We start from the raw sequence: 11,867 nt of genomic DNA on the forward strand, positions 1-11,867 counted from the left end.
TATGAAATCGGTAGAATCCAAAATTGGATTGGACCAACCGAACCCGAAACCAATATAAAACACTGATCAAGAAATTTAAAAAAAGTATTTTTAAATGCATATATATATATATGAAAATATGAAACCAAACCACGAGCAGATTGATAACAACTAGTAAGAGTTTGTTACATCAACCTGCTAAAAAACCAATCCGAATCGAATCGAAAATTTAAACCGAAACCGACTTTTGATTTGTTTTTTTTTTGGGGGAGGGGGGTAAGAAACCGACTTTTGACTTAATGGTATGATTTTGGTTTAGCCTAGTATCCACCTCGAAACTAATTCAACGTGAAAAACCAAACCAAACCGAACCAACCAATTGACGTCCCTATTGTTGGGCTAGAAACCCTCTTCCTTTAGTACATCAATTTAGGGCAAAAGAAGGCTGCCATATTGCGTGGCACCTATACCTAGACATAAGAATGGCAAAATAACTGCCTTACCCCTGTGAAATGAAAAATCCTATCCCTATTCATGGTTTTAGTGCATGGTATTGAATCGGGTATTGGTCACGTTCAAAACCAATATGATAGTGATATGTGGGTGTAGGATCTTTATCCCCTCCAGTTCCCTACCCGGCCTAGTTCCTCAATGTCCCTAATAAGGGGGGGAGGACACAATGACCACCCTACTTCTGCCCGGGTGGGGTCCACACCCCCCTTATTAGAGGCACTAAGGAACTCGACCGGGCAGGGAACTGGAGGAGATAATTTTTCATAATATGTTTGGCACAAAATGGCCCATATCAAACAAATTTGGCCTTGGTTATCAGGAACGGTGACTAGTAATATTGATACGGGCAATTGACACCGATGCTTCAAACCATGCCCCTATTGGATGCTCGGTGTGGTGTCAGTTTCTCCCTGATGGTGCAGGGGCCACGCAGCCTGGTAGCGATCCCTTTCCACCCTCCCAGCAATTTATTTTCAAAATTATTAATTAAGAGAAGGGAGGAAGAGGAAACAAGTGGCCAAGATTCAAACGAGGTGGGCTCTGTCGTGATTTGTGAGCTGTGAATTGAGAGAGACAGAGCCACCGACTCGACGTTGGCGACAGCCAGGTCTTCATTTGAAGCTTGGGAAAAAACACGAGGTTGAACGTGACCACGTGTCGTGCAACGTGGATGGGAGGCCCACAGAATTGCCAAGTTTCAACATGTAAACACAAGATTTGCTTAGTTGTACGTAGTTGGGCTCCACCAGGCCACGATCACACGAACTCTCATTTCTTCACGATCGTGGTTAGGAGGATTTTTACAATATTTAAGTTACTAGCTTCCGGAAGAAGACACGACGCGCCCACCTCCACGCTCACGGATCTTCTCCAGTCTCTTGGCAAGAACCGGTGAAACTTACAAGTGACTGGAGAGGAAACGGGCCCACCCCCCCCACTCTCTCCACCACTTTCCCCCACTTTCTCCGTCCGTTCCTCCATTCAAATCTAGAGTCATTCCTAAGCTTCATCCCATTTTTTTGCAGATATAAACCCTTCCCTGCCTTTCTGGTAGCTTCACTATTGGCAACTTTCGATCTCTGTTCTGAGAACTACGACAGAGTCTGCTCTCACCAACTTTTTTCCTTCTTCTGTACTGTTTTGTTTTTAGCATAGAAGGGAATGGAGAGTATAGAAGAAGACGGATGCCAGACGCCGAAGCGTGGAGACTGTTGGATCCCGGCGGCTTCCGTGTGCCCACCGCCTCCGAAGAAGAAACCAGTTTACAGAAGGAACAGAGACCCGCCCAAGAATGGCTACTTCAACCCACCTGATCTTGAGCTTCTCTTTTCCATGGCCCCAAGACGCGAAACTTGCGCGTAGCCCTCAGGAGGCTGTACGGGAGTGGAAAGAAGCTGAAGCTTTTCAACTCCGTTTTCTTTCAGAAAAAAAAAAAAAAGTTTGTGTTGTGGATACTGTATAAGAGTCTATTAATTTCAGATTCTAAGTTTGCTTATCTTAGTTTTTTAGTAAATCAGGATTAGAATATATTTCTTAGCACATAATCTGTTTTCTTCGTGCCTTCTTCTGGATTATTATCCCTCTTAATTACGCCTCTCTCTCTCTCTCTCGTAAAAAAAAAGAGTTGAAATCGTCTAAGAAACGCAGCGACAGAGGCCATGGCTGCTGATGCTGGTGGATGATTGCTCTTGCCTAACTGGTGTCCTTCGTTTTCCAGGACAGGGCAACAAGGTACTCTGTCTTCTCACGCCAGAAGGCGTGAAGAGTGGCGTCTCTGTTTACAGGGTTTTTTTTTTTTAACTGGATTAGTGGGGTGTGCAGTTCTTGGAATCGAAATTTCAATGTGAACTGATCAATTGGGTGCGGAAGATAGCAGGGATAAGTTCTCATTCGTTTCAATTCTCAAACTAAGGGCAGACGACCGACATGAAGGGGAGGACTGTGAAGGACGGGACAGGAGGAGAGGCTCTTGAACCGCTCCAGACTTGGACCAGTAAATGAAACACAAGTCCTCTCACCGACTTTCTATGTGCAGAGCCTCCATGTCGACTCTGGGGCCGCCCTTTAATTAATCTTTACCCTTGAGGTCCCTAGATTGTGCTAATTAATAAAAGTACTTTTGAAACAACTTTTAGAATCAGGTTCTTATTCTATTTCTAGAAAGTAGGAAGCTGCATGGTCAGAACCCAGCAATTGCTGCTCCAGGCCCAGGCCCAGGCCCAAGCCCAGGCCCAGGCCTAGGCCCAGTAGAGTGATTGGGGAGAAAATAAAATAGCATTGATTTGATAGACTTGGCTATCCCTTCAGATCACTTGGGTGTCTAGTCAAATTTTAACTCAGTTTGAATTTTGTCAATTGGCCAAAAAAGGTATTAAAAATTTTGGGACCTAACAAGAATTTGTATAGATATGAGAATGAATTTCAGTATGGAATTTGACATTGGTCAATCCAAAGTCCAAAACATCCAATGAGCAGAATTGTTTTATTTACCTTTCCATGTGCAAAAACCGAAGCAGCGTTGATAAGGAGATTATGTTTTTTTAAGGGAGAACCAACGCTACACAAGCGTGTGAAATGATCACCACATCTCTGGTCATTTCCAAAGTTTAAGGGGGTGTAGGAAAAAACATCAAGTGCCATGTGAGAGGATTTAAGAGAAACTTACATTAATTGTAGTAAGTTTTTTTTGGTAAATCTTAATTATTTTAATCGTTAACCTGTGAAAACGGTATTGGAATTCTTATTTAATTTTACTTTTATTGTTATATCTTAATTACATCAAAGATCCTTAATGAAAGATGTCAATCCGATGGTTTGAAGTCTGTCGGTGTGGAAAATGCGCAGGTTATTTGAGCTGTCAGGACATGGTACACTAGCACCCTCTATGTCTATCTCTCCCTCTCACATGAAATGATCTTACTACCCTTTGCCCTATTTCATTGGTGCACCTCTCTATTCCACTTGCTCAGAGAACCCTGAGAATGATACATTGGTATACTAACATCGATTGTTTGAAGAGATGAAGTAATCAATAGACCATTAGATGGGATGGCACCCTACCTTTGGAAGTACCAAATGATATTATGTAGAAAATAAGAGGAAATATTTTTCCATCCAAGAAAAAGAAAAGGGGAAAGAATTATATAAGAAAAAGAAAAGAGAAAAATATTATACACAATAGGTCTTAGATTTATCATGAGGCTATTCTAAGAGGCGATAAAGGCATCCAAAGGCTCAAATTGGCAATCCATATCCCCCTTTTGTTTGAAGTTTGAACTGCAAAAGCAATTGTTGCATTTTATCCTTATTATTTTGGGAGGAATAAATGAACCATAGTTTCTAAATTCATAAGGCTTATTTATGTTTTTTTTTTTTAATTTTTCAATATGTAAGATTCTTGTATCTATTATAAAATCTTCTAATAGTTATGCTACGTGTTACTTGTAACTTATTATCTTATTTTTCTGTAAAAAAAAAAAATAAAAGCAAAGGATGACTTTTTTCTCATATACTAATTAGTTTTTCATTATTAAATCTAAGAGTCAAACTGGTCATTCTTGTGTAGTATTTGATATGCATTCTTGGAATGTATTCTAGGTCGGTAGAAAACACGTTTTGAGACCACTCCCAGAAAACTTGTTTTGCTTACCAAACACAATCTTGATCACCTTACTCAACCACAATACTCATTACCTGCTATAAGAAAAAACAAAAAAAAAAAGTGACCAATTCTAGCTATGGATGAGGATGAGACTCCATCTAAGCTTCTACCAAACAAAAACAAAAAAAAAAGAGACTCCATCCAAGCTAAACCCCACTTTCCTTTAAGTATCCCTCTGCACATAACACTTTACAATGTTTCTCACACTGGTTACCATCATTGTATGATGGGGGTAGTAGGATCATATATCATTCTCCCAATATGAGACTGGATTATAAAAAATGGAAATGTTCCAAGTCGCAACCAACACACCTAACTGAAATTTGCTTTTAATCGTTTGATGCTTTATAACACCTCATTCAACTTCGTAGTTCAGACCCTCCCTCTCTCAGTTGTTTACAATTAAAAATTTTAAGAGGGACCCTATGGTTTCAGGTATATTTTAAGACCACTATCAAACTTAAAATGATCATTTGACAGTTCGATTACCCACAGAGGGGAAGTATTAATTTCTATTTAATTTCTCAAACTAAAATTAACTCTAGCAGGCTCGGATCCAGCTATTCTACGGCACGGGCTATCCGTCCTGCTGTGCTGCACAGACACAAGGCGGCACACATTGATCACCTTACCCCCGCTTGAGCGGGGATAAGGCGGTCAATGCCCGTCGCCTTGTGTTTGCGCAGCACAGGCAGGACAAGGCAGCACGCTGTAGAAGATCTGTGTTGAACTAGCTACTGAACCCTGATACAAGCATTAACCATCAACAAAAAATAACAAAAAAGAGACTAAAGGACATGAGTTAATATAAGCTGTGGTTAAAGTCCCAAAAATTAATCAAAATTTTTTTTCTGTTAATAAAAAAAAATATTAATCAAATTGTTACTCACCGCATTTCTACCTTTCTAGTTTCATTCCAAGAGTCAATTGATTTAGTGAGTGCAGTTCTATAGCCAAGAAAAGGGAGTTTAATCGCACTGTCATTTGGCTAATAAGCAATTGTTGATCGAGTTTAGGACCTTGAGAATGGCATATCTATCTTAATTAGAGCTTGGGCTTTTGAGTTGGATGACATTGGTACACAGACCATGTAGCCCCATAATATAAAATTAGGGGAAGTTTATGCAATGATTGCAACTCTATGGCTAGGAATAAAGGGTTTAGTATCAAATTAGTCTAGTGTACGATTACTAGACTTATGAAGTTGTGAAGGACCTTTCCACTGTAAAGCTTAGGCTTTTGATTTAGACGCACACCTTATGGAAAAATTGGAAAAAACTTTACCACAGTATTTTAGAAAGACATCTCTCATTTAGGAGAATGGACAAAGTGGTAATGTAGTACTCTATTTAATGGGTTTTTTTTTTTTATTGGCACTCCTCAAGATGTCAAATAATTGGTAATTAGTTTACTTTTTAACCTTTGCATATAACATATACTTTTTTCTAGTGAGTGTAAATATAGTCATTTTACATTTTTTTTTTGTTATAAAGCCATTTCAACATGTATACTAAAAAATGTAAACGACAATGACATATCAAATTATTTTTTAAAATCCTTTTATACCCTTAATTTAAAGATCTGTTGAGAATAAGACAAATGACAAATTTTTTTTTTTGGGGGTACATAAGTGTCAAACTCACCTATAGAGGTATTTTGACTGAAATCATAAGCCATGTACCACTTGATTTCATCTCCTTAAGTAGATGATACTCATAGAATTCATACTTAATTTTTATTTAATCTGATGCTTCACTGAAGTTTGTTTCAGAATTTTCCTATCAGAAATCCGTTTTTTTTTTAAGGTAATGGTTGGCCATTAATTTTCATCAAGAATGTACTTTTTTCTTCCTTTGTTTCAAGGATAAGTTTTCTAGAGCTGGAGTACTGATGGATCATAGGCTAGGATATAATTCAGCTAGACCCAAAAAAAATTGAGGGAAAACACAAACCTACACTAACCAATTTCATTGTCTAGAGAGTGTACTTTATGGACAACTTCCCTTTCTGATTAGGTGTGTTCAGGTGAACTAGTATAAGTTGGCTGCTTGGACCGGGTTTATTTTGCTAAAAGTGGGTTGGGTCTTAGAAAAGTTGCCACCAACCCAGGTCAAAGACCAAACTAATCGTAGGTAAAAGTGTCAAAAAAGAACAAAAAATTTTGTGAGGGGAGTGTACTGTCCACACCCAGACACAATAGGATGGAAATCCCACCCTCAATATGCTTTCATTCGTACTCTCATTGACTCGTGTGCATGCCAAGACCCCCCCCAAAAGAAATTGCTTAAACCTTAATTTTCGTAAAAGGATTAACGGAGCCGGATCAGTCAGAATCAAGACAGCCTCAACCATCTTACTCAAGGTTTTAGATATCATAATCGATAGTCTGATCTCGTCAATTGACCGGAATCGGGTTGAAATCGATCAGTATCATTATAAAACTACCCTAACCCTAGTTTCCATAAAAGGGGGTTGGCTATAGATCAGCCAAAATTCAGGATCATCCTCAGCTTATGACAATCCGCATCAGCCAAAATTGGAACCCTAGTTTTCGTATAGGGATGGGCGAGTCAAATCGGGGAACCCATTTTTTATTAGAATGATGACAGTATAGTGGGCTATAATAACTTGTTTACAAAGGCATAAGAGATGACGACCAGGACCAGCTCCAAATAAATCCAAAATAATTAGAATTAGTGATAGTAGGAATTCCCTTGAGAAGATGGTAAACCATGGCTACATAGACAGACGTTTTACCACCTGAGCGTAACCATGACAATATTGGAAAGAGAGTCTAGAAGGAGAGGGACCCAAAAGACCCTAATTGTACTCGGACAAACTGAAAGAAAAGTACTTTTCAGTAGGGGCGTCAAAGTTGGGATCGAATTGGATAAATCGGATCGAACCAAACCAAAATATCCCACCCAAACTGAAGTCCTATCGGGTTGTTTTCCGTTTGGAGGATTACTACCCCAAAACCAAAATAAGCTGAACCAAGTTTTTTCTATAGTTTTATATAAATGTATATAATAAACTGAACCCAAACCGAACCCGATGACAAACTGATACAAGAATCGATGTAAACCTGAAACCAAACTGAACTTTCCTTAATGGTTTTGTTTCGATTTCACCATTCCCACACCAAAATCAACTCAAACCGAACCAAAACCTGACTGAACCCACCGATTGACACCCCTATTTTCAGGCACAAGAAGAAATTCTGAGCTTTTGAAGTTGAATCTGAGGAAGAAAGTAAAATGTACTGGATTTTGTCGGTACTTGCATATGATCGATGAAGGAAGAAGAAATCTTAATTACTTCGTTTACACTCTAAAATTCAGCTTGACAAACACCTCTCATCTGTAATTCTTTGAAGTCCCAAACAGAGGATGAGTTGACAACATGAGAGCGTTTTCATTTTCCTTTTGAGGTAATCTCATCACCTAATCAACCAAACTGGCTAGATCCATCACTATCTCTGTCTGAATATTAAAACCCATAAGCTCATAACAGACAGGGTACCCCTTCTTAGTGTTTTGAGAGTTCTCTTCCATTGTAAGTGGAAACAGAGTACCTGTTTCCATGGCAGCTGCTTTTCTTCTTCTCTTCATGTCCACGGCTTTCTGGTTCTTGCCGGAGCTTGCATTTGCAAATATTAATGCCAACATCATGACGAGGCACTACAAGTTTGATGTATGTGTAACAGTCAGTACTTTTCAGTGGATCATTTTATCATTCATGTGATATGTAAATTGGGTTTTGGTTTTGCAGATCAAATTGCAAAACGTAACGAGATTGTGCCACACGAAGAGCATTATAACCGTGAATGGACAATACCCAGGGCCTCCCATAGTCGCAAGGGAAGGTGATCGAGTTGTTGTGAAGGTGATTAACCATGTTCAGAACAATGTCACAGTGCACTGGTATGGATTATGGCTTATGGAATAATGGAACCCCTCCTCTCATCTCATCATCACCTGATGTTTGTTGCGTTTGTATGTTTGATGGATCATAATGAACTGGGAGAGCAGGCATGGCGTTCGACAGATTCAGAGCGGTTGGGCGGATGGGCCGGCTTATGTGACTCAGTGCCCTATACAGAAGGGTCAGAGCTACGTGTACAACTTCACAATTACTGGGCAGAGAGGGACGCTCTTCTGGCACGCCCACAGCTCATGGCTAAGGGCAACCCTCTATGGACCCATCATCGTCCTCCCCATGCGCAACCTTTCTTACCCTTTCCCCAAACCCTACAAGGAAGTCCCCATCATCTTCGGTAATTATAAGCTAGTTGCAGCTAAATTATATAATATAAGTTACCTTTTAAATAGTATCTTTTTTTACTTTTAAAAAAAAATAAAAAATAAAAAAATGGAGTGAGGATTGATATCTTGTATTATGTGATTTTGGGTAATTAATTTTGGAAAGGGACTTTCAATCCATCGGTTTGGACTGGTTTCGGTCCAGGCTGAATCAGTTTTGATATAGTAAGGGTGAATCCGAAACTAAACCAAAAAGGCAAGCTTCGGGTTTGGGTTCTTATTGGTTTTTTAAATCCGTTTATTATAGGGTTGGTTTCGGTTTGACATATATATATATATGAATGCAAATTATGGGAATTTTAATGAGTATCGGGCTGGAATCGGATTCTTATATCTGTTTGATTTCATTTGTCCATCCAGTTCCGGGTTAAGACGGTTCAGTTTGGTTAAGGTTATAATGGGTTGGTTCAGTCCGGTTTCACCAGTTTGGGTGTAGAGAAGTCATTACTAAAGAGGAAAGGAAAAGAGAGGGGTACTAGTGGAGGCTACGCCCTGAATATGATTCATTTTTTTTTGGTTTAATTGTCGTATATGGCCCCGCGCCACGCACGAACCGGGAGCTTCTGGGCCCTAGTCAGCCTCGGGCGGGTGGCCCCAAGAAATTATATTTCTATGTTTTCCCTTTAAATTGGTAGCAATGGAATCATTAGGATTAATAGAGAATTCTCTGTAAATAGAGAGACATGAGGAAAAATGCTTGTAACCCTATTCTCCATTGTTTAGTGAAGATATGCTCTTATCTCACAATCCACGTATACGTATATTCTTGTGTTGTAGTTATTTGATTATTCTTTCTTTTGATATATTGTGTTTTCTACATACACCATTAACGGGCAGTTTTTACATATTATACCTGCAGGAGAGTGGTGGAACGTAGACCCTGAGGCAGTAATAAACCAAGCTATGCAGACTGGAGGGGGACCCAATGTCTCCGATGCATACACCATTAACGGGCTCCCTGGACTCCTCTACAACTGTTCTACCAAAGGTGTTGATCACAGCTCATGAATTTTACTACATTGGGTGTTGCTTAAGTAGAACTTCAATTCGGTTCTATTGAATTTTCCTTCCCAATCGCGTAACTGAAGCTCCGTTTGTTTTGGCGTAAAATTTTACCTAAAATATTTTACTTTATAAATAAAAAATTTTATATGTTAAAATTTTTTTCAAGCACATTTCAATAAGTAAAATTTTAAATGTCAAATTAAAAATTTTCCAAATAAAATTCTCAGGTAAGTAGATTTCTGTTTCTGGTTTTTTTTTTTTTTTTTTTCTTTTGATGTCTGATGGTGCTTCAATTCTCTATTTGATGACAGATACATTCAAACTAAAGGTGAAGCCTGAGAAAACATATCTACTTCGTATAATCAATGCTGCCATGAACGATGAGCTCTTCTTCAGTATTGCTAACCACTCAGTCACCATAGTTGGAACAGATGCCAGCTACGTAAAACCCTTTAACACAGACACTCTCCTTGTTACTCCAGGACAAACCACAGACGTTCTTCTTCGTACCAAACCATACTTTCCAAATGCAACTTTCTTCATGGCTGCAAGACCCTATTTCACAGGCCAAGGCACCTTTGACAACTCTACCACAATTGGGATCCTTGAATATGAATTACCACCACCATTTGATTTTTCTTCGCTTTCTCCAAGATTTTCCATGAAAAATCTTCCATTGTTCGAGCCAACTCTCCCAAACATCACTGATACTTCCTTTGTTGTCAATTTCACTAGTAGACTCCGTAGCTTGGCCACTTCACAGTTCCCAGTTAAAGTCCCACAAAAAGTTGATAAGAGCTTCTTTTTCACTGTAGGAATGGGTACAAGCCCATGTCCCATAAATCAAACTTGCCAAGGCCCAAATGGAGCAAAGTTATCGTCTGGACTGAACAACATCTCTTTTGTACTCCCAAGTGTGGCCATCCTTCAGGCCCATTACTTTGGTCAATCCAAGGGAGTATATACCACTGACTTCCCTACAAAAGCACCCATCCCCTTCAACTATACGGGAACTCCTCCTAACAACACCATGGTCAGCAATGGCACCAAGGCAGTGGTACTTTCCTTCAACACTAGTGTGGAACTTGTGTTGCAGGACACTTCCATCCTTGGTGCTGAAAGCCACCCACTCCACCTCCATGGCTACGACTTCTTCGTGGTTGGCCGGGCGTTCGGTAACTTTGATCCCAATAAGGATCCACCAAATTATAATCTTGTCGATCCAGTTCAGCAGAATACCGTAGGCGTGCCAGTTGGCGGTTGGGTTGCTATTCGCTTCTTCGCAGACAATCCAGGTGGGTGGTGGCTTATTAATTATGGATAGTTTTTAAGGATGAGTTCTATTCAATTCCCAACAACTGATGCTCATCTCAATAAATCCTGATGCTTTGCCCTATGACATGTAATATTTCATGGTTCCATTAGGAATCGTTATCCTCTCTTGTTACAGTACGGTGCTGTAATGCATCTCGACACTGCAGAGGCCATGTGACACAGTGGGCCTCACATGGTGCCATGGCCTCTGCAGCTGCCGCACGATACGTTACAGCGCTGTGCTGTAACAGGAGAGGATAAAAATTCGTTCCATTAGTGGGTACACTTATTAGTGTATGATATTTTTACCATTGCATATATATATGGATACTGACCAGCCAATGACATGGGCAACAGGAGCATGGCTTATGCACTGTCACTTCGAGATCCACACAAGCTGGGGCTTGAGGATGGTGTGGATCGTCTTGGATGGAGAACTCCCCAATCAGAAGTTACCACCTCCACCCTCCGATCTACCCAAGTGTTGACTTTGACTACTGGTTTCGTTTGTGCGTGGCTTCCATTTTGGAGTGCTTGTGTTTGTAGAGTGGACCTTTTGGCACTCTTTCTTTCTTTCTTCCCCAACTTTTAGGACTTTCCAAGGGAATCCAATAACATTTTTTCTTTTAACTTATGATTGTAATTCTTTTCGATGATTGAGATATGAAACTGTAATTCTGCTTCGGCCGTCATCGTTGGATGGTTCAAGAGTCTGAAGAGAGATGTAATTGAGAAGTGTAGATATTGAATCAATACTCATTTACTTTATTGAAATTTGAAATTAATGTGTTTTTTTTTAATGAAATAAAAAATATATTAACAGACAAGTAGATTTAAATGAATATCATAAACAAATGATAATCTATCCTGACGAGCTTTAGTAGGCCAGTGATTAGTTAAAGTCGGTCAACAAAAAAGGATCTTTGGTGGTTAAAAAATTAGGACCATTAAGATTATCAAAAGTTTCCAAAAAAATAAGACACCAGGGGCCATGACCATGCTGCTTGAGTTGGGGATGGAAGCAGACCGGGCAACATCTTGTTTAAGCACCAAATGTCTTTCAACTTCAGATC

General features: G+C 39.6%; 2 protein-coding genes across 2 annotated transcripts; both read left to right on the forward strand.

Moving 5' to 3' along the window:
* The first annotated feature begins 1,539 nt into the window (after positions 1–1,539).
* LOC122652669 (cyclin-dependent protein kinase inhibitor SMR4) lies at positions 1,540–1,879 on the forward strand. The gene has a single exon (XM_043846475.1). It carries the CDS (start codon positions 1,654–1,656, stop codon positions 1,852–1,854), a length of 201 nt encoding a protein of 66 aa, XP_043702410.1. The 5' UTR covers positions 1,540–1,653; the 3' UTR covers positions 1,855–1,879.
* A 5,559-nt stretch (positions 1,880–7,438) lies between these two features.
* Positions 7,439–11,384, forward strand: LOC122653222 (laccase-17-like). Its single transcript, XM_043847173.1, has 7 exons — positions 7,439–7,515; positions 7,723–7,846; positions 7,925–8,076; positions 8,185–8,429; positions 9,335–9,463; positions 9,792–10,775; positions 11,152–11,384. The coding sequence occupies exons 1-7, from the start codon at positions 7,439–7,441 to the stop codon at positions 11,280–11,282; spliced, it is 1,842 nt and encodes a 613-aa protein (XP_043703108.1). The 3' UTR covers positions 11,283–11,384.
* Positions 11,385–11,867: the final 483 nt, after the last annotated feature.

The sequence above is a fragment of the Telopea speciosissima genome, chromosome 2, assembly GCF_018873765.1.
Source record: "Telopea speciosissima isolate NSW1024214 ecotype Mountain lineage chromosome 2, Tspe_v1, whole genome shotgun sequence".
Classification (NCBI taxonomy): domain Eukaryota; kingdom Viridiplantae; phylum Streptophyta; class Magnoliopsida; order Proteales; family Proteaceae; genus Telopea; species Telopea speciosissima.

Coding starts and splice junctions, on each gene's coding strand:
- LOC122653222 (XM_043847173.1), top strand. CDS start 7,439: ATGATCGATGAAGGAAGAAGAAATCTTAATTACTTCGTTTACACTCTA. Junction 7,516..7,722: donor TTGACAAACACCTCTCATCT/GTAATTCTTTGA, acceptor AAGTGGAAACAG/AGTACCTGTTTCCATGGCAG. Junction 7,847..7,924: donor CGAGGCACTACAAGTTTGAT/GTATGTGTAACA, acceptor TTGGTTTTGCAG/ATCAAATTGCAAAACGTAAC.
- LOC122652669 (XM_043846475.1), top strand. CDS start 1,654: ATGGAGAGTATAGAAGAAGACGGATGCCAGACGCCGAAGCGTGGAGAC.